This window comes from Opisthocomus hoazin, chromosome 18 (assembly GCF_030867145.1).
Source record: "Opisthocomus hoazin isolate bOpiHoa1 chromosome 18, bOpiHoa1.hap1, whole genome shotgun sequence".
NCBI classification, from domain to species: Eukaryota; Metazoa; Chordata; class Aves; order Opisthocomiformes; family Opisthocomidae; genus Opisthocomus; species Opisthocomus hoazin.
In genome coordinates this window covers 1,923,433-1,944,897 of record NC_134431.1, presented here as the reverse complement: position 1 = coordinate 1,944,897, position 21,465 = coordinate 1,923,433, and the positions used below count along the sequence as shown (strand labels likewise).

General features: G+C 48.1%; 1 protein-coding gene across 1 annotated transcript in view; it reads right to left on the bottom strand.

Annotated features, from left to right (window-relative positions):
• Window positions 1-20,744, bottom strand: part of AHCY (adenosylhomocysteinase) — a 30,039-nt gene extending 9,295 nt beyond the window's left edge. Inside the window, exons 1-8 of the mRNA XM_075438504.1 lie at window positions 20,638-20,744; window positions 18,801-18,991; window positions 15,905-15,980; window positions 13,841-13,993; window positions 5,785-5,897; window positions 2,685-2,892; window positions 1,751-1,838; window positions 711-828 (exon numbers count right to left, since the gene is read on the bottom strand). Coding sequence (XP_075294619.1) covers window positions 711-828; window positions 1,751-1,838; window positions 2,685-2,892; window positions 5,785-5,897; window positions 13,841-13,993; window positions 15,905-15,980; window positions 18,801-18,991; window positions 20,638-20,665 — 975 coding nt within the window. The 5' untranslated portion in view covers window positions 20,666-20,744. The remainder of the gene's footprint in view (window positions 1-710; window positions 829-1,750; window positions 1,839-2,684; window positions 2,893-5,784; window positions 5,898-13,840; window positions 13,994-15,904; window positions 15,981-18,800; window positions 18,992-20,637) is intronic.
• Window positions 20,745-21,465: the final 721 nt, after the last annotated feature.

Genomic DNA, 21,465 nt, shown 5'->3' with positions numbered 1-21,465 from the left:
AACAAAGAGGTGCGATTTTTTTCAAACCTTAAAAGAACCCCATAAGAGAATTCCTTGAGACTCAACCAATCCAATCCTGGCACTCCGCACCAGGACCAAAATTGTTCTGGTGCAGGGCAGCATATGAGCAAGCAGCTTCCCAAGAGGAAATTCAGATCAGCCACCAGGCAATCTATGGGCTCTGTGCTTAAGAAATTTTATATGGTCTCTCATGGTCTGTTTTGCATTCATCATCTAACTTGCTTTTTGAAACTGAGTTATGGCATGGCTTTCAGAAAGCACATTTCCATACCTCCTTACCATACCCCAAACATCAAAGCTAACTTCCTCTAAGAAATGAACTTGACATGATTAATTGCCTAGACAACCACCACTCAGGGGCAGGCTCCTGCATGTCAAGGAAGCAGGAACACAGGAAGATGGATACGTCCATACCCGGTGCCTCTCGCCAGAGTCCACGCTGTACACTCGGGCACTGGCTGGAACCAATTGCTTTAATACCAAGACAAGCACATGACGTGCAGCTTGTTCTAGGTTAAATGGGGAAGAGCAGAGCAAGATCTCCACTCCGATCAGCTCGGAGCAACACTGGCTTCCAAGAAAGTTGGAAACACCAAATACCTCAAGAGAAATACCCCCCTTTCTGGAAACAGACACCAAGTAGCTGTTGCTTCTTTCTAGCAGGAGAGCTTGTGCAAGGGCTGTCTCACCTGAGGTTTAACATTCACTGCCTCTACTGCATTTTCATTCAGCCACTTTGCATCGACTTCCACATCAAAATGGCCAATATTACACACTATGGCATCATCCTTCATCTGCTCAAAGTGCCTGCAAAATAAAAAAATCATCATCAAAACTTAACGCACAAAGAAATTTTTCTTCTTCAGCCCCAGAAGATGCTCTGGTCTGTAGCTCTGCTCAAGGAGAAATGAAAAGTGCCTGGCTCACTGACGGCATTTGACTCTCAAGATGTGTAGGTCTGGTAAACTTCCAGGCTTGTGAAGTCTACCAGAAAAAAAAACCTCAAGCGAACACTTCCCAAGGATATAAGAGGTTGAGAGAAAATATGTTCTCAGTATGGAAAGTAAAACTGGTTTGTTTAACTGGTCAGAACTAAAACACCTGCAGTTATTCTCTTTCCTACATAGAAGAAATCATTATCTTCATGACTTTTAAGTTTCTTCCAGCGGTTTTACACCTCTAGAGACTAATGGCCTTATCGCCTCTCACTAAATCTGACCTTCCACTACAATATGTACATTCATAATGGCAAAAGACAGGAATGAGTTTCTGTAGAGTGGAGGGGCTATAAACTGAGATCTAAGAGGTGATAAAAAAACGTGCAGGGTTACTGAGAACAGGCTAGCTTCAAATCTGCTATGTGTACTCACAGATGGAATCACTTTCACTCTTTACTTTTCAACATTTACCTACCTCCTCTTCCATTCACATTTATCTGTTCTAACACAGAACTTAGCCCTGATGCTCTGATTCTCCAAAAGTCAATCTACCCATCCACACCTTCTGTTTCACCATCATTACATGCTATAAGACAGGAATAATTGTAACGTGGCAACATCCAACAGAACTGAAAGACCAAGGTCCCAATTTCTCACTAAACTGATGCTAAATCCTGATGTCCAGAAATGAGACTGTGCTAACCTCGCCATGCTGCTGACAATTTACGACTGTGTTACAAAAATCTAACCGCACAGGTATGCTTTCACTAGAACAAGAGGCTAGACCGTACCTGCCCTGAACAATGTCAGTGCAGCCAGTGGTGGTAACAAAAATATTGCCTTCTTTGCAGGCTTCCTCCATGGTTGTGACTTCATAACCTGAAAAGAGAAAAAGTTATTCCTCTACCCAAACTCCAGCAATTATTGAAAAATGGGCTACAATATTACAAGTAAAGTACAGAGAAAGAATGAGTAAGATAAGTCTGTGCTAACACCTGACCTGTGGAGGATGCAAGGTAGTGGGCACACTCATCTTGCTAAATACCAACAAAAATATCTATCCCTCACCTGCTTCCAATTTATAGATCTAGACATTCAATGTCTTATGTCCATAGGTGTAGTATCTGGCACAGCACTCAGATCAGATTCAGGGGGTCAAGCTTGCAAAGGAAAATGCAGCCACAACACCTGCAGGTTCTAGTCAGGTGTGAACAGAAATGGGAGAAACTGGTACCAAGAACCACCACTACATGAGGCACCACAGAAGAGGAGCACAGCTTCCAGAGCATGCCACGAGCACAGCTGGAAAGGCAGAGAGCATGGCATGGCTCTCGGAAACATCTACTGAAGGCAAGGCCTGGTGTTTTACTGGAGAGATACTCTAGCGAAGTCTTCACCCACACGGGAGATGAGAGTTGCACAATGTGAAGATAACAAATCCATTCAAAACCAGGATTACAGCATTATGAAATATGGGCCTTACCCCACTACGGTCTCTGTATCCTTGACTCCAAACACATCTTCAAGAGCCTATACTAATAATAAACTCCTTCCCTAACTGTAAGGAAAGGGTTCCTATAGTTAGACTGGAGTCACCGCTACCTCAACAGGGACAGGGCTGAAACACATTGAAACTTTCTTGGCCAACTCTCATTTCTTGCTCTGCACTCAGATGCAGAGATGCCCATCAGATGCATTACACACCGCACCTCCTCCAGTTCTCACCTTCCATCGCTGCCTGCAGCGCATTGATGGGATCGATTTCAGTGACGATGACTCTGGCTCCAAAGCTCCGCAGGGCCTGAGCACAACCTTTGCCCACATCGCCATAACCTGCTACCACTGCTACTTTTCCAGCAATCATGACATCTGTAGCACGTTTGATGCCATCGATGAGGGACTCTCTGCAACCATAAAGGTTATCAAATTTGCTCTGAGGAAGAAAAAGGAGCAGTTTCAGAACAGATGAAAGTCACTCAAGTAAAAATTCCTTAGAGAAAGAAAATGGACTCATATGCAAGTACTACAAACCAGGAGGCTGACAGTCAGCTAAATACTTTAACCACAATGACAGACAGGAAGATAACCTGGTTTGATGGCTTTTCTTTACCCAGTTTCAATATATACAGTTATACCAGATACCGGCTTCAGCACACCGCTGGTCAGAAGCATTTCATAAAAATATTGTGTCTACTGACTAGGGCTTTGACTTGATAAATTCAGGTTACCTGTAACAAGCTTTTATCAAGTAAAAGCACAAACAATTCTTGTGTACAGAGGTAGGTCTGAGCTCCTTAACCAGATGTTCACCAGTTCTGTTGCCATTTATCAGACAAACTGAACCAAGTGCCACAGATAGGCAAAAAACACCATCAGAATATCTGGCCAATTGGTTAGCGCATATTCCTGTCTTTGCAAGACACATGCATCCTGCAGAAGCAGTAAGTTGCCCACACCGACCATGAGAAATCAGTTCCTGTAGCCCAGGAAATGCAAAAATGCATCCTCCCCCAGGGAACAGTTACACTAACACTGCTTGACCTCACTGCTGCTCAGATCTAGAAAAATCCGGCAAGTAGCCATCCACAATACTGGTCCCCGCAACCAAGAACCCGTGTATTTCTTCTCCTAATGCCCCATTGCACAACATCCTCCTACTGTAACATTAACACACAAGCTTAACAGCCAGACCTCCAAATCAAAATTCCCTTGCTATGTCAGATGTCAAACAGCGTTCCACTTGAACATCTTCCTAAGCTCAGAAACACCTAAGACTCTGCTGAACTTTGTGACGCCCTTCCTTTTTCTCCTTGGGCCCTTTGTTTTGACCAGGAGCATGGGCTGTATGAACAGATTTGCTTGTCTGAAGAGCTACAGAAGCCAGGAACTTAAAAAAATCTGGCTCCCAAAGTTGTGCTAAGCTTCCCAAGGCAGGGGTATAAAGAACTCGCCATTCACAGAAAAATTCTGGTCTCAAAGCCTGTTCCTGCTTTCTACACCCTTAGGACACCAATCATTCTTGCTTTTACTTAACACAGGCAGTACTCTGTCTGCTACAAGTAATCTTGAGATTGCATACCCAGATGCGAGGAGGGGCATTGATCTTTCCAATGGGACCTATCTTGCAGCTACACCTGGTGCCATCTAACATGTCAGATAATGTTACAGTTTGGTTTTCAGCCTACAACTTAAAACTGCAAAATTTTTATAATAAAAAATGCAAAGTCCATGTATAAGAATGTTGTGCCTATGACTCCAATGCATTATCTGAGCCAGTTACAAGGTACACTTGCATATCACTCCCAGCCTCAGAAGCTGGCCCAGGACCAATGTGTAAGAAGTTATACTTCAGATCCAGAAGTACCTGAGTCAGTGCCTGTAAGTCTTATTACTGGCACACCTGCTATTAATCTTTCAGTAAATTTGCATTACCAATGCTTCAAATTCCAAAGCTAGTGCCAGTTGATAATTCTCTTTTCTAGTCCTCCAGCGGATTTTCCTGGCAGCATAAGCCTTCTTCTGGAGGAAAACACCATTGTCAGATTTGATTCCTCATCACCAAATCCCCAATTGCAATCAAAGCCTTCCAGGTGCCTGTGCATTCCCATGCAGGCAAGGTAGCAGAGTGCCAGATGCAGATGTCTGTCCCACCCAAAACCACATTTGAGTGGTGGATGGAAGAACAGAACTGGATACTGCCTGCCCTCTCTCTTCACATACTAATACAGGAAGCTGGCATGAAATCAACATATCAAACCAGGAGAGCAGAATTTGTCGGCTCAGTTGCATGTCTTCCTGGAGATCTATAACTGTGGTTAGTACAAACATTTTACTACACAAATACCAAGCAGTACTTGAAAATAAGCACTTGTTTGGCACTTAAATAAAGTTAGCTCAACCCAAATCTACTCAAGGCTTTTTTAGAAACATCTGAATCTCCAAAGCTACTAAACAGTATTAGTAGTTATAACAGGCAGCACAAATCTAGGTGAAAAGGAAGCAGTGAAACTAGGTTCTTCCAAGATCAACTGGATTCCAGCCAGCCCACTAGCTATGAAACAAAAATGCCAGATGCATCTTTCTGAGCAGAATGGAGATACTCTTCAGAGAGTAAACTGCAGGGAAAACAGGCCAAACAGTCAGTGAGAACTGCCATGCCCAACAAGAGAATGTTAGTATGGTAACTCAAAATAGATTTAGCAACTAGATTTTAAAAATATCTAGATGCATAAGCCTTAAGTACGCCTGAAATTCTCACTATATTTCATCTACATCCAAAAAGCATCAGCACCCTTTAAACATCATTCTGCCTTATCCCTCAATTCACTAGGATTTGTCTTGGGAAGCAGTCATATAGCTAAGCAAGGAATAAATACCTCCTGCCCTATCCTTTGCAACTGCCGCTCGCAGAGCCACCCTGCCAGATCAACCGACCCTTGCCAGCCACAAGCTCGCGTAGGCCACTTTTCCAGCTGGTACCTACCAGCTACCTGTTGGCTTTAAGCTACTCAGCTTGAGGACATGCCCCTTGCTACAGGAACTGACTGTACCCCAAGAGCCATTACTTCCAAAGGTGCTTTCACATTACTAACATGCAGAAGAATGCATGTCCTTACACGCAAAAAAAGCCCTTGACGTTCTGAAAACAGGGTATTTACAATGGCATGTCCCATTAGAGACACCATGGGCTCACTTCGAGGATATGGTGAAACTCTGCTCAGTACCAGGTCAAGAACAGCTCAGCAAGAGAAGGAATACTTGCATGGGAATGACAATACCCCAACACCAAACTGGTCATACGGCAGAAGGGCTCTGGCTGCATTACCTTGGTGACAGAGTCGTTAACATTGATAGCTGGCACTTTCAGGGTCCCGTTGGCCTTCATCTTGTACAGGTTGTGAACTCCAGTGGTTGTCTCTTCTGAAATACCCCGGATTCCTGTGGGGAGAGTAACAGGATTCACCTTAGCTGGAGTTAACGCTGCTGCAAACCAAGACATCCAGGTACTGGGAATACCCTCCAGAGGCCTAAGTTAAACAAATCCTTTACAGGAAGCAGGGAAGAGATGGACTACTCAAACAGTAGCTTGAAAGCTCAAACCAGTTTCTTACCCCACAAGGCAATTAAAAGGACAGGACAAAATATTCTTTGGAAAAATGGAAAGAACCAGCTCTAGACCAGAGGATCAGGAAAGACCCCACTCTAACCTATTTTTCTCACAAAATGACGACAAAACTTTTCTGCAAAAAGGGCGAGATGTTCACCCCAGTGATGTCTCTACAGCCTGGTCCATTCTTGCAAGGTGGCTTGAAAGGAGATGATACCTAGATAATCACACTTAAATCTAAAGCACTTGGATCAAGTGAAAACAGTTTGAAAACACACCATACAATTCAGCAATCCCAGTCCTCCTGTTGTAATCAACTTCAGCTCTGATTAAACAGTTGACACTCCCCTAAATCTGGATACTTCAGACTAAAACTTCAGTTTCACGGGCATTACTTAGCACAATCAAAAAACAAATATAACCTTGATTGAAAACGCTCCAGAAGGCAGAAACTAGAGACAAAGGACTCTCTAGAAACACCAACACTGTATTATGGACTAAGATCCTGATAACACAGGAACTGTCATGGGGTTACGTGGCTTCACATGACACCGAAAAGCCAAAGCACCCTCAGCTTTAAGGGTCCCGACTTCATGGACGTTTCGACAGCAGCCAGCTGTTCAGAAGCGGCATCATTGCACATGACTTCTGGATATCTCGCCTCTCTGATGTCTCAATAATATCTCCTTGTATACAACCGTCTAGCTGCTACACTGGGCAACATCCTGATTACTTAGGAAACCTATTTGCACAAAAAGGTACTCAATTTATCACAATCAGAATAAAATTCAAACTAAACTATCCAGCCTGGCTGAATTTCCGCTGTAGAGGACAAACTGATTACGTTTGCTCTTTAAGGACTGGAGGCATACTCCAAGACAGTTGTTTTGTTGAAGTACAAACTATTGGGGGAAAACAGGAATCTGCTAAAGCAGGCTGAAACCACCAAGACATGCAACATCTCTATAAAGAGATCCATGTGGCACTTGCAGGTAATTCAGATTCACAAGGAAAATTTACAAGAAAACATGAAAACGATGACTACAAAGTTCTATGTGCACCAGAGATTTATGCAAAGAAGATACTGCTCTTCCAGGCAAGTGGTCTCTCACATTGACTTCCTAATAAAATTGAAAGGACGCTCATTAGAAAAATAATTTTACAGTCTGTTAGATAGAAAAGCTCTGAGAAATACACAACATTCATAAATTGTTCCGTTCAGGCCCTTTTACTGATGAAGCAGGTGACAGTCCAGGTTATCCTAAGCGAGTGCACATGAACAGACAGAAATATTGCTCCTTTTCACGCAGTTTTTCTTAATTCCTCTCTCTCACTGTATAACATATAATCACTCCAAATTCCTACATGCTTTCTTTTGATCATTCTCTACCCACAGCCCTCCTAGTATTTCCAAAATGTGAGCACTAGCCTTTCTATTTCACATCTAGCAAAAGCAGAGGGGCCAAAGGATTTCCTCCAGATCACCAGCCAGCGGCAACGGCAGGGCTCCTCAACCAGAATCCATGTGCCTCCTCAGCAGCCAAGATCACTTTAAGGATAGGCAAGTGGGAACGAATAACAAGTAACCCCCAGCAAAATCCCCCGAATTATTTATGCAGTCAGTTAATTCTGGGTATCAGAGAAGTATCTGTCACTGCCTCACCAGCCACTGAGACCGATGAGCAGTTTAGAGAACAGAATAACTGGCGAATCACCTCACGCGGAACAGCTATTGTTGCTGACACCAATAGCACAAGCAGAGCCCATGGCAGGAATGGGAACAAAGCCAACGAGATCAGCACCTCCGGCTGAGCAACCGGCCTTGCCCACAGAGAACAAACAAACAGTCAGCCATGCAAGGGGCCCGCAGGCTCCGGGAGACCAGACCAGGACCCTGCAGGAGCACCGGAGGGCAGGAAGGCCAGAGCATGCCTTGCCGAGCCACAGGGACCTGCACCCTCTGGGCGCTGCTCCCCAGCAGGTATCTGCACCCCCTGGGCACTCAGGGGTGCTGTGTCACAGAATCACAGAATACCACAATGGTCCAGGTTGGAAGGGCCCTCTGTGGGTCACCCAGTCCAACCCCCTGCCCAAGCAGGGTCACCCAGAGCAGGCTGCACAGAACCACGTCCATGTGGGGTTTGAGTATCTCCAGAGAAGGAGACTCCACAGCCTCCCTGGGCAGCCTGGGCCAGGGCTCCGTCACCCTCACAGGGAAGAAGTTCTTCCTCATGTTCAGGCGGAACTTCCTGTGCCTCAGTTTGTGCCCATTGCCCCTTGTCCTGTCGCTGGGCACCACTGGAAAGAGTCTGGCCCTGTCCTCCTGACACCCACCCTGCAGATATTTGTAGGCATTTCTAAGGTCCCCTGGCAGCCTTCTCTTCTCCAGGCTGAACAAGCCCAGCTCCCTCAGCCTTTCCTCGTAGGAGAGATGCTCCAGTCCCCTCACCATCCTCGTAGCCCTTGTAGCTGTGCCTCCCCAGCAGGTACCTGCACCCCCAGGCACCCAGGGGTGCTTTGCCCCGACCCTTTGGGTTTCATCTGCCCAGCTGGAACAGGAGCCACAGCGACAGCCGCCAGGAACCCCTGGGCTCAGGTCACACCCCTCCAGCAAGGGGTGGGGGACAAAAGAGGAACCCTGAATTTGTACCAGAGCTTAATTAAGCAAGAAAGACTAAAGCTCGTTAAAGTCATCCTCACAGCTGAGGCCCCCAGCCCGCAGCCCCGGGACACACGGTCCGGCCGAGCTCCGCCCCGCCACTGGGGGGCGGAACCGGGACAAGCCCCGTCCCCGCACGCACGCCGCGGAGCAACACCGCCCCCTAGGGGCGTCCCGCGGCATCCGCCTCCCCCCTTCTCCGCGGGGACACCCCCCTCCAGTCCCACCCCACGCACGCAGCTGCTACCGCGACCCCCCCAGCCGAGCCCCTCCAGGCAGCGCAGCACAGGCAGCCGCGATCGCTGTGCAAACCCATCCCCACTGCTTAAAGAAAAAGCTGCAAGGCGCACGTGAGCTACAGAAGCCAAGAACATGGACAACTGCGGTTTGAGTCCGAGCGCAATTCAAAGCAGTTTTCAAATCAGAGTTTGTACAGATCATAGAATGGTAAGGGATGGAAGGGACCTTGAAGATCATCCAGTTCCAACCCCCCTGCCATGAGCAGAGACCCCTTCCACCAGCCCAGAGTGCTCAGAGCTCCGTCCAACCTGGCCTTGAGCACTGCCAGGGAGGGGGCAGCCACAGCTTCTCTGGGCAACCTGGGCCAGTGTTTCACCACCCTCATGGGGAAGAATTTCTTCCCAATATCTAAATCTGCCCTCTTTTAGTTTACAGCCACTCCCCCTTGTCCTATCACTACCCACCCTTGTGAAAAGCCCCTCTCCATCCTTCCTTGAGGCCCCTTCAGGTACTGGCAGCTGCTCTAAGGTCACCCCGGAGCCTTCTCTTCTCCAGGCTGAACAGCCCAAACTCCCTCAGCCTGTCCTGGTAGGAGCGGTACTGTATCGATGGAGTTGAAGACAGAGCCATTAGACCTCCCTTTCATCTCCCAGCCCACCAGGCACTCCGTCACACAAAGGAAATGTGACGAACAACGCTAGAAAGAAATAGAGCTTGAGTAGGCAGATCTGTCCCCACGGAGGTCTGTCCTGTCATAGACCCCACACAGAGCCTTCAGTAACTACACTCCCCACACAGCTACCTGCAGAGAGAATGAGTTCAGGCTTTCACCTATTTAGGGCTTGCTTGGAAGGGACAGAACATTGCCTGGTGCTCAGTGAAATGCAGCACCTGTCATTAGTCTCCCAAAATATCAATTCTCCAGTGCAACTGCCCAGATCAAGCACAATCATCCCCTTGTGAAGGAAATCTGTGGGAGGTCATGGCAGAAACCTCCAGTTCAAACCTGCCCTCTCTCTTCTGGTCTATCTGGCAACGAGAAGACACACTTATCATCCTTCAAAAGCTCTCCAGGCTGACATTTATAAGCCTAGCAGATCGTCTTTCAAACTGCACTACCCAAACCTCACACCATGGAGGCCAGCGGCTTCCCTTCCCCGAGGACCACCTGCCTGCTGCCCCCAGGGGACATTTACGGCTGGTTGGAACTGCTTCACAACTCTGCCAAAGGACCTGCTACCTGCATCACTCCATTTCAATGCCTTGGTGACTTCAGTGACTGGAGAACAGCAAAGAAAAAGGCTGAATTAAATAGAAAAAGCCTTGCTAAACACTCAGACCTGCTTTCCTCGCCTGTATTTCTTACCTGATCAGTGAGCAAGTCTGCATCAATGGATCACAAACGCTCCAATCTTCTCCATCCCTTCTTAACAGCAGTCTTCTGCACAGAGGCCAGAGACCTCCCTCGCATGAGTTCAGATGACTTTTTCATTTGTTCAGTTCTAGTTTTCCCCCTCCTACCTTTATTTATCCTGGTTTTAAGGGCATTTGATGTACAGAAGTAAGCCAACAGTACAAAGGCCATTCTGTCCTCTACAAGCAGTCAGGATTAGCGAGAGGGGAAGCTTGCTGAGCATTTCCACACAGCTATTTAACACATCTCCTAGCTGAAGTAGACTTGAACAAGCCCTCCTTTCAACCATTAGTTGCACACCAGGACTGAACTAACTTCTCTTTCAATCAGAAGCAGCTGAAGCATGGAAGCCAGACAGCTCCATTTGAAATTACCCCAGAAAACTTCTCCCGGTTTCGTCAGTGTGCATCACTGCTTTGGCATATTCTATTATCACTATCCTTCCTTCATTTGCAGTCCTCTTAAACTGTCTTCATCTCAACCCATTAGTTTTGGGTTTATTTTTTTCCAATTCTCCTCCCCATCCCACCAAGGGTCATCAAGAGAACAGGAGGAAGAGGCAGAAGTGGTGATTGGAACATGTGGGAAGTGGTGATGGAACCAGAACCAGCTTCAGCACACAACAATCCAACACCACACATCTCTCCTGCCCTGAAAGACTGTTATGACAGATGGAGCCAAAGTCATAGACTAAATGAACTCCATGGAAATTTTAGAGCAATAGCCTATAGACTATATCTGTATGTGTATATATATTCCAGGACAGAAAGAGTGGTGGCAATTAATCAGAATGTATACATCTGGGCATGACATAGATGGTACAGAACAAGGGGTGGATACTGTCCTGGTTTCCACTGAGATAAAGTTAATTTTCTTCCTGCTAGCTGGTATAGTGCTGTGTTTTGGACCTAGTATGAGAACAACATTGAGAACATACTGACAGTTTTAGTTGTTGCTAGGTAACGCTTATGCCAAGTCAAGGACTTTTTCAGCTTCCCATGCTCTACCAACTGAGAAGATGCACCAGCAGCTGGAAAGAAGAACAAACAGGACCACTGTCCCAGACTGGCCAAAGGGCTATGCTATACCATATGGTATCACACTCAGTACACAAATTTGGTGGAGTTGGCCAGGCACTGTGATCTCTGCTCAGCTGGATTGGGCATCAGACAACAGGTGGTGAGCAACTGCACTGTGCACCATTCAATTTCTATAGTCTCGTATTATCATTATTATCTTCTTCCTGTTAAACTGTCTTTATCTCAACCCACAAGTTTCACTTTTCCCCACCCCCTGATTCCCCTCCCCACCCCAGCAAGGGGGAGAGGTGAGCAAGCAGCTGCAGGGTGCTTAGCTGCCAGCTGGGCTTGAACCACCACACTCGTCCAGCCTTTAAATGGCAAACAGCACTTTCAGATGCTGCATGGCAAAATGTCTTGTGTGTTCATGATCCAGTCTTCCCACACGCTGTGCGTGTTCTGCTACTCTTGCCCTACCTCTCCTCCAAAGAGGTCAAATATCACTACAAGCCCTTAAGCTATATTGGCCTGTTTTCTCCAAGACACAAAAATGGATGCTACACAGCTTCATTTAAGCAGTCTTTACAGCAAAGGACTAAGCACAGAGCTCTGTTAAACGAGATCGAGACTCTACTCAGCGGGTCTCATTCTAGTAGTTTTGCTATTTCCAAGGAGCAATGGAACAGAAGGTAAAACAGATCAAGTTCTGTCACCTTCCACAGAGATCAGTCTTCATTAGTTTACTGAACTGCTGCAAGGAGGCTTTTCAACTACAGTCAGTGCAGACAGCACACACTTTTTGGCAAGGGAAATGTTGACATTTATGGCATCCTGCCTAGGCTCTTTAACAACCCAGTTGAAGAGCTATTTGTATCAATTTAGGAAGCAAGCCCAGGCAGTAGGGTTGTTTTTTATCAGTGGCAGACTAGAGATGGATGCCAAGACAGGAGACAGTTCAGCAGCCATTGTGCTACTGCACCGTGCTATATCAGTCCCTTCCACACCAGGAGCACAAGACAAATCAGATGCAGCAAAGGGCTGGAGGTGAGAAAGAAGCAGACAGCAGGAGGGCTCAAAGCGTGAAAGCAACTCAGCACAAGGACCACCAGGAACAGGGACACCAACTGAGGTGTTGCATGTGCATGGCGGCACAACCCTGCAAAAGAGTATGAACAGGAAAATGCATTTTCTGGCCTCTGTCAATGCCAGGAAGAGAAGGCGGCATGAGGAGTTGTGGTATTCCTTGGCATCAAATGGCAGGAAAGAGGTCATGAACATCAGACTGAGGCAATCTAGAAAGCAAGAGACCTTTGATGGAAGAGAGGGGACCCTAGCATGGCTGAGGAGGCACCAGTGAAAACCTCTCCTTGCAGTTTAAATAACATGAAGATGTTGACTGTTGGATTACTAATGACATCAGGTTGAGGATGAAGGAGAAAGTGAGGCCTGTTACGCAGAAGGGCAGCCCCAGCCTTTTCCCCTCACATAGCCCTATCCAGGGCCTGCCACCTTCAGACTTTTTCCCCACAGCTTCCTCTTAAAGCACTGCAAGAGTCAGAGGAGAGCTGCTCCAGCAGGCTTCCACAGCAACCTCACCTCTACGGACCAAGAATGGACAGCAGCACACCCCATCGCACCAGCTTAGTTTCTACCCTGTATCACCATACAATTTTTTTTTCACATCCCAGATGCCCTTTAGTAACACTGGGCATCTGTGGCTTGCAGCAGCGCAGATGATGGACACTGGCTGAGAAAAGGAGCATCTGTCATACTTGCCAGGCACAGAGCAGCCTGCTACTGCAGGCCATGCCAAATTCACTTTAGAGAAACCTTTTTACCTAAACACGTGCTAGCAACACCGCACTGATCTGTTTTCAGTTTTACTGACTTACACTGAAAGTAATCAGTCAAAGCAGCAGAGTCCCAACCCTGACTTCATCAACGTCTTCACTGACATAAACTGGATGAGTTAATGCCTTGTAGTTTATACAAGGTAGAAAATTGTTCCTTTCCAAGAAAGGCTACAGGTTGTCATGACTCCATCCACGGGTGCACTAAGAGGATGGGGGGAAAAAAGCTTTAATGTTAAAAATATTAATTGCAAGCAGACTTTAAGCAATTCTAGAACACAGCCCATTTCCAGGAAGCTTTTGGTAAGTCAACAGCACCACTGGTCCTTCTCAGGTAATGGGCACTGCGAAGGATGGCCAGAAGGACAGGTCACTGCAGCTTAATACTACAGGGCTGAGATGGAAACAGCTCACACAGGTAAGATTCTGGTCTTGGCCTGTAAGCAATTTTCATAGACTCACCTACAGCCTGTTTGCACATGCCTGTCCCTCTTCCCCTACCCTTTTTCACACAAGCAGGGAATTCCCGCAGAAACAGACTGCCTAAATAGCATCCCAAGCAGAACCGTGCCTGACAAGAAATAAAAGTCACCTTTCAAGAGTTGTGGGTATTTGGTATGAACTAGGTTGGTAAGATCTCCACCATCATCCAAAATCATGTTGAGGGGCTGCCCATCCTTGAAGTATAGGGTCTGCTCGATGCACCACAAATACTCCTCGTCAGTCTCCCCTTTCCAGGCAAACACTGCATGGGAACAAACACACACAATTAGCCAGTTTCTTGCTCAGCATGTAGTAAAGCAGCCAAGGGAAGATTTCAGCAGCAGCTCTCAGAAGCAGAGGCAAAAGACGGATTATCATCTGTGCCTGCAGGCCAGAAAAGACATTTGCATTAAAAAAAGATCCCAGAATGAGCAGAGGTGCAATCACTTTGCCTTCTGTTTCAGGCCACAAACTTGGTCAAAATTTTGAGACTTCACTGCTCTCATTCTTCTTCCATGTTAAGAGAGAGAAGGCAAAGTAAACTAAAGCAGACTTACATCCACAACACCCCATTTACTCCCCTAATACACCCTGTGTTACCACGAATTAGAAATAGCCACTGGATATATTGATATAGATAAATGAAAACATAACAACATTTTCTAGCATAGCAGCAAAGAGGGACTAGACTTTAGCATGAGCTAAACACCAGACTACAAACTCTTCAGTAACTTTGAGTTTAAATTCTAGTGTCTAGCACAGCACTAAAATCCAAGCTGTTGTGCCATGTCTGCTCTTATTAGGGCGTATTTCTGTATTAGTACATCTACCACCAGCAACATGCTGCAGCCACTACCATGTTGTATCTAGCAGTATTTTTGCCTTTCCAGGCATTTCTAGTGGCTTCATGCTATACTTGAGCCTCAGTGGTACTCAGCCATTCAAACATACATTAGACACATGATTTACATACCCCAGCACTTGGCTAAATTGTCATGTTTCCATGGTTACACAGAAAACTAACTCTTGAGCCACAAAGAGCCAATCATGCAATTGCCCCTTCTGAAGAAACATGCATCAGTATCTCATATTGTATCCAAGGTCTTGTAAATTATGTGATGTGCAATATTAACAAAAGTTCCACAAAACAAGGACACCAATGCCAAGTCAAAAACTTCGACAAACACTCTACCCGTGAACTGCTCTTCAGCTGAGTTTTGGGTCTTAAGAGCCATCAGGAAGGCCATATCCTAACATCAGGTCTAGAGTGTCCTGCCTGGTCCTTTGACATCACATGTCAATGCCAAAAATGCTGATGAAGGGATCACTTTCTTCTGTTACCTTAGAATGGACCACAGCTGGCGAAAGACTTGTGGCAATATCTAATTATAGCAAAAATGAGAGACACCTCCCAAAGCAAAGAACCAGGCTGCCAGAAATCAGATTTAGCCTCTGCCAACATGAGGGCTCAAGCCACACAGTTCCCAGCATGGAACAATAAGGACAACTCCCAAAGCAAAGAAGCAGGCTGCCAGAAATCAGATTTAGCCTCTGCCAACATGAGGGCTCAAGCCACACAGTTCCCAGCATGGAACAATAAGGACTATCTGTCCTTAAGCCGAGTAACACAGCAGACAGCTGGATGTCTTCATACTGATCTGCACAGAATTGCTCTTTATTGGAAGGTGACAGTAGCAAAACAGCAGCATCCTGATAAACCACTTCAGGGATATTAGGCAGCAACACAGCTGGCCTAGCTCTAGACTTAAAGTATCTTCAGCATTGACACTGTAACAAGGCCCACTGCAGTTACCATCCCTTCCCTGACCCCTATTTAGAACCAGGCTTGCTGGAAAGCACCAAACACCTCCAACTACACACACCTACGCACCAATCCATTTAATTACCCAGCTCATTCAATCATCTTAATGACCTGGCTTCAAGCTGATAACATACAGCCAGGCTGTTTCATAGCCTAACAGGCACCATTGTCAGGAGTGCTATGCACAGTCTGATGCAATACACTGAATCAAATGTCCTGGTTTGTAACAATCGCTGCTTTTGATGGGCTATTGCTATCCTGAAGCTTGTTCAGAAGAGCCTGACAGTTTGATTTAGCTAGAACAGGCAGTACATGCCAACACAGAGCCAAATTTGAACATGGAAAACTTACCAGGGATACTAGCTTTTGCAATAGCAGCCGCAGCGTGGTCCTGAGTGGAGAAAATGTTGCAGCTTGACCATTGTACCTGGAAAACAACCCAAGTTTTGTTTGCTGAACAAAGTTCTGCGATAGCGGGCACTCTTCCAGACACAGGAGTTTAAAAGTGAGTAAGAGCAGAAGGGCATATTAGTGCAGATTCCTGCCTTTCTCAGTAGCTCTGCAAAGTTAAGGTGAAAACTAAGTATCTGACTAGGCCAGGGAAAAATCATGTCACTTTAGGAGAGAACGCAGTGGAGCTTTAGCTGTGCCACATACTCAGCCATCTCCTTACTCACGAGAGCTTCTGCCAGCCAGAGCATACATTCAGCTATAAGTCTTCAGGAAGTGCACAGCAGAGTGAGTTTAGAAAGTTTGGGTCAATAAAGTTCAGATTTTCAGAGCAGCCACATAGCAAGTGTCCACTGAGGGATATGGACATGCAGCAACACACCTGCTGGCACTCAGAAGAGTCAGAAATGCAGCTGAAACAACACTCCATCAACAGGCATTCTCTAAGATTATGCTCACCCACCTCCCACTCTGTGCTCCAGTCATGGAAGCTTTTCCAGCTGAGCTAAGCCTTTTCCACACAGATTTCATAACTAGGTTCAGGCACCTAGAAAAGCAACAGCACGTTGCTGAGTTGCATTGAAAAGTATCTGCATACCTACTACAACTCCCCAGCAGGCACAGAAACACCACATCCCAGAGCCACACACAGGTTCTCACCCTGCTCCCTACGCGGCTGACTAACAGGTATTTGCATGCTCATTTGTAACAGATCTTGAGGATAGAGGGCAATAAGGCATAATCCTTCAGCCTGTTTCCAGATACTCATCCCATTTTATTGAGAATTGACACTTCAAAGTAAGGGCTGCACTAGGAGGTACCTCATCTGAGCCTACACAACCATCGCTCATCAGTGAACACACACCTGGAAGGAGCACAGGAAAACTGAACTCATGACCTCAGGCACTGCACCTCCTCCCCTAGGTTCTTCCAAGCTCCCTCCACATCAGTACTGATGACATCACGTGGTGTCACGAAAGTCAAAGTATATAGAACACCTATATATTGTTTACACTTCAAGCATTTGATACAAGACATAGGTCACTTCAACTCTGCATCTTCAGATCTGTAACATCCGTTTGTGCTAATGGCATAGACCCTAGAATAACTGGCATAACCCATGGGCTCAGAGCCTAACATTTACATCACTGGTTATTTTGATTACAATTTTGGAACTTACACTCTGAAACAGAGTATTTATTCTTAGTTAACCTAGCCAAAAAAGGGATACCAAGACTGCCACGCTGCAGTGAGCTACGTCCTCATTAGGCAGGGTATGGTTTCATCAGCTTCATCCCTCCCACGCACCAAAGTTCTCACAAAACAGGTGAACCAGAGCAGAATCCAAACTCAAATCAAAGTCTAAACTAACATGCAGGCAGCAGCAGAAGGAAGGAGCTAACAGGACAGCACACATCTTAAAGGCTTAGAGGGACCAAACCTCTGCAGGTACCTGCTCAGATGAATCCCATACAACATTAACCTGGGGTTGTGCTCAGCCTAAAGCAGCTTGGCAATGTTTAAGTAAGCACACAGCTGCTGCCTAAACCAGCCATACTGGGATACAGCAACCAACAGAAGCAGCAAGGCAGCAAGGAGCTTCCCACATTTCAGTGGCTACCGCTTTATTTTAAATCGCATGGAGGGACAAGAGATTCATACGCAGAGTGGAATAAAGCCAGGACTGTACCTCCCCAAAGCTTTTCTTCAGCACTGCACCATTTGCAATCATGCAACAGCTCTGAATAGGCTAAAGAACACCTGCACAACAGCACATCCCTTGCCCAGGCTGACCTGGCATGCTGCCTAGACCTACCCCTCCACTTTTTGAGGCAATGCCTTAGCTGCTACAGAGCTTCCCCTCCTCGCACGGCCTTTTGATCAGCATGACAGTGCTCAACTCTTTCAATCATTCCCTGGGAGGGATCTCAAACAAGGCGTCTCTGGGCAGCCTGAATTCAGGCGGCTAAACTTCAGGAAGAAGGAATTTCAGATCACATACATACTTAATATAATCCATCATCAAGTTCCAGTCAGCTCCCCACTCAGCACACAAGCTATGTAGATTGTGCTCAGATGTCTGGCTCTGCTCGTGCCCTGTACAGTGAAGACTCAGCCATGATGTCTGGGCTTCATTCAGCGAGCAAGGTAGAGGGCATAATGCAGCAAATGGCTTAGAAGTATCCCAGTCTTCAATACGGACCAGGGTAACTGGTCCCGACATAACAAATTCAAAGCTGGCAGTATCCCTAGCCCTCAATCACTGAACCACACTGCCTCCCTGTTATTTTCCTGCACAGCTTCAGGGCCAGCACGAGCTCTCAGAAAACTTCATTAGTTTTTGCTGACTTTACCAGGGCATGGTGTGGTTCTTAATACAGCCTAATCTGTGCTGGAGGCAGTCATTAGAGCTTCAGCAATACCAGCAACAGCGCTGCATGCCCGAACACAACACAGTCACATGGGAGCAGCTTTCAGCACTGCTGCTCAGGGTACTCTACACATAGCCGACGAAGCTGCTGAAGCCAGGGGCCCAGCCCAAAACACATCATGTAGATACAGTTTGTCCATAGGGAAGACAAATCCCAGCATCCCAGAGGGGCACGCAGTACAGGTGTCAACTTTTTGCTATAGGAGAGAAGAGACAGTCCATCCACCCAGAGACTGCAGCATGGTCTCTTTCAAGAAGTACAGACATTTGCCAGGACCCCCTAAGGCAGTTCTACAAGCAGAAGCAGCATCCCAGGCAGAGTATTCCCTACAAGCACGCTGAAGGAGAAACTCAGAGACACTTTACCTCAGCTCCCAGCTCTATAAGGGTCTCTATGAGAACTGCCGTCTGCACAGTCATATGAAGGCAACCGGCGATACGTGCGCCTTTCAGTGGCTTTGACGCAGCATACATCTCCCGCATCTTCATCAGCCCTGGCATCTCATTCTCCGCAATCTCAATGGCCTTGCGACCCCAGTCTGCAAGGCTGATGTCAGCTGCAAGGGAAGGAGGACAGGTGTCAGAGTTTAAATAGCTGAGACCTTGGTATCTGTTCACACACTTGTGGATAGGCATCAGCCACAACAGCTGAACTGAACACCCAGCAACAGCTGGGAGAGAGTAGGGGGAAAAATGGACCCTATTCCAATTACTCCCTGCTTTTTTCCCGTGGTACACAGGCTTTCAAACAAGTTTAGACCAAAGCTAACAGCTCCTCTGAAAAAAGTGCACTCCTGTATGAGCATATTAATCAACTGTGATATAATGTGCAAATATCCTGAGGGCCATTAACTCATTAAGCCCCAGCCTTATGTGCTCCTCCTTGCAGATACTGCCCAAGGGTCTGACATTTCCTACAGAGATGTACTTCCACACTACTAAGACTTGCATGGCTGGGGGGGTGCCCGTATGGCAAAGGTTTCCCCACACCAGAACAGGCATCGCATGCTCCCTGCCAAGCACACCAGGAGCTGAGCCCAGCATAGCACCCCCTCTTAACAGCCAAGCTGGGGAGTTCCTACCCCCTTGGATCCACAGAGATTATTTTCAAGGCACCATAACTACCTCGTTTACAAGTCTGCTTCTGCCTTTGTAAAAAGATGTGTAGTAAAAAAGTTCAGCAAATACTGAACAAAAGAGACTTCCGACAGGCTTGCTCAGGGTAGAAAGTACTGCGCTCACCATGGACGCCTGGCTGCAGACTTCAAATGGCAAGGGCCAGAGAGCCACCTGCACCACCACGGCACTGGCCACCACCACGCGTCCCTCTGCTCAGTTAGCTCTTTCAGAGACTTCAGAAGCTTACGGTTTCACTTCAGAGCACAGTCAGATGCTTTTCTTTCACCTACCGAGCAAACACAGGCTGCTTAAAGCCCTCAGGAACACTGGGACCACCGAGGCAGACTGCTGCATTTAACACAGGCAAGCTAATTGCATTTTGCTCCAGAACGAAGCCCAAGGGCCACCGCAGCTGCTGCCTACGCTCCAGCTGACCGGCGCCCAGCCTTTGCACCGAGGGGGGACTGAAAAACACCCAGGCAATGGAAGGGCCACGGGAACAACTCCACCAAGAAGCAGGGAGCTTGAATCTTACCCCTCATAAGGGCTCGGTGTTTTTGCCAGGGCTGCTTAAAAAAAAATAGTATTTCAGGTTCACAGCCCCCAAGGCAAATTATTTAAGAATTTGAGCCTTATAGACTAACGTTCTTCTCTTTGAATTTAGCCTTCAAAGAACACACAACTCTTTGTAAAAACTCAGGGGGAGGAGTTCCAGATCAATAAAAATACCCGCCAAAACCTCTCGAATCGCAGGCCCCGCGTCGGGAGCGAAGGCCCGGCCCCGCGCAGGGCTCCGGGCGGGCACGGAGAGCTCTGGGGACCGGGGCAGCCGGGCTCGCCCGGGCAAAACTGCGTGTGGCAAGCCCACGGGTGCGGGGCTGCAGGAGCAGACGGCAGCCCCCCGCGCCGAGGGAGCCCCCCGAGCGGCCCCGTCCAGTGCACCCGCAGCGCGGAGCGAGCTTGCAAGGCCCGGATTCCCCCGCCCGCCGCGGCGGCACGGCGAGCGGGCAGCTGCCATCTTTGCCCCCCCCCCGAGGCCGCAGCGGGCGGCTGGGAGCGGCGGGGGCGCCGGGCCCGCACTCACCCACTTTGTAGGGCAGCCTGTCCGACATGCCGCCGGCGCGCGCGGAGCAGCAGGAGGCGGCGGCGGCCCCGAGCGCGCTTTAAGTAGCGGCGGCGCCGGCTGCGTGGGGCGGGGCCGCGCCGGCACGTGCGTGCGTCACACCCCACCCCCCCCTCCCGGTACCTCCGCGGGCTGCAGAGGCCTCCCGTGCCCCGGGGCCGCTCTGCCTGCGCGGACCTTGGACCCGGCTGCGCCCGCGCCCGCCTCCAGCCCGCCGGTCCCCGCCCCCGCCTGGTCTGGGGGCCGCGCTCCCTCCCGGTGCAGCCTCCGCAGGGCGGGTGTGGGAGCCTCGGCCGTAAACGGGGGCGAGCTTTGCGACCAGGGTGCCACGCACCTCTGCTTTTACCGGTGAGATACTTAAAGTGGAGGTTTCCTTGAACTTACCCGGAAACTCTCACTGAATTATTGTGCAAAGTTTAAAATAATGCTGGGCGCAGGGCTCAGCCCAACACCCCGACTCACAGCACTCCCCGGAAAAGAGGTTCGAGGCCAGCGGCATCCTGGCTTGGATCAGGAATGGTGTGGCCAGCAGGAGCAGGGCAGGGATCGGGCCCCTGTGCTGGCACTGCTGAGGCCGCACCTCGAGTGCTGTGCTCAGTTCTGGGCCCCTCACTCCAAGAAGGACATTGAGGGGCTGGAGCGTGGCAGGAGAAGGGCAGCGAGGCTGGGGAGGGGCTGGAGAACAAGTCCCATGAGGAGCGGCTGAGGGAGCTGGGGCTGCTCAGGCTGGAGAAGAGGAGGCTGAGGGGGGACCTTCTCGCTCTCTCCAGCTCCCTGACAGGAGGGTGC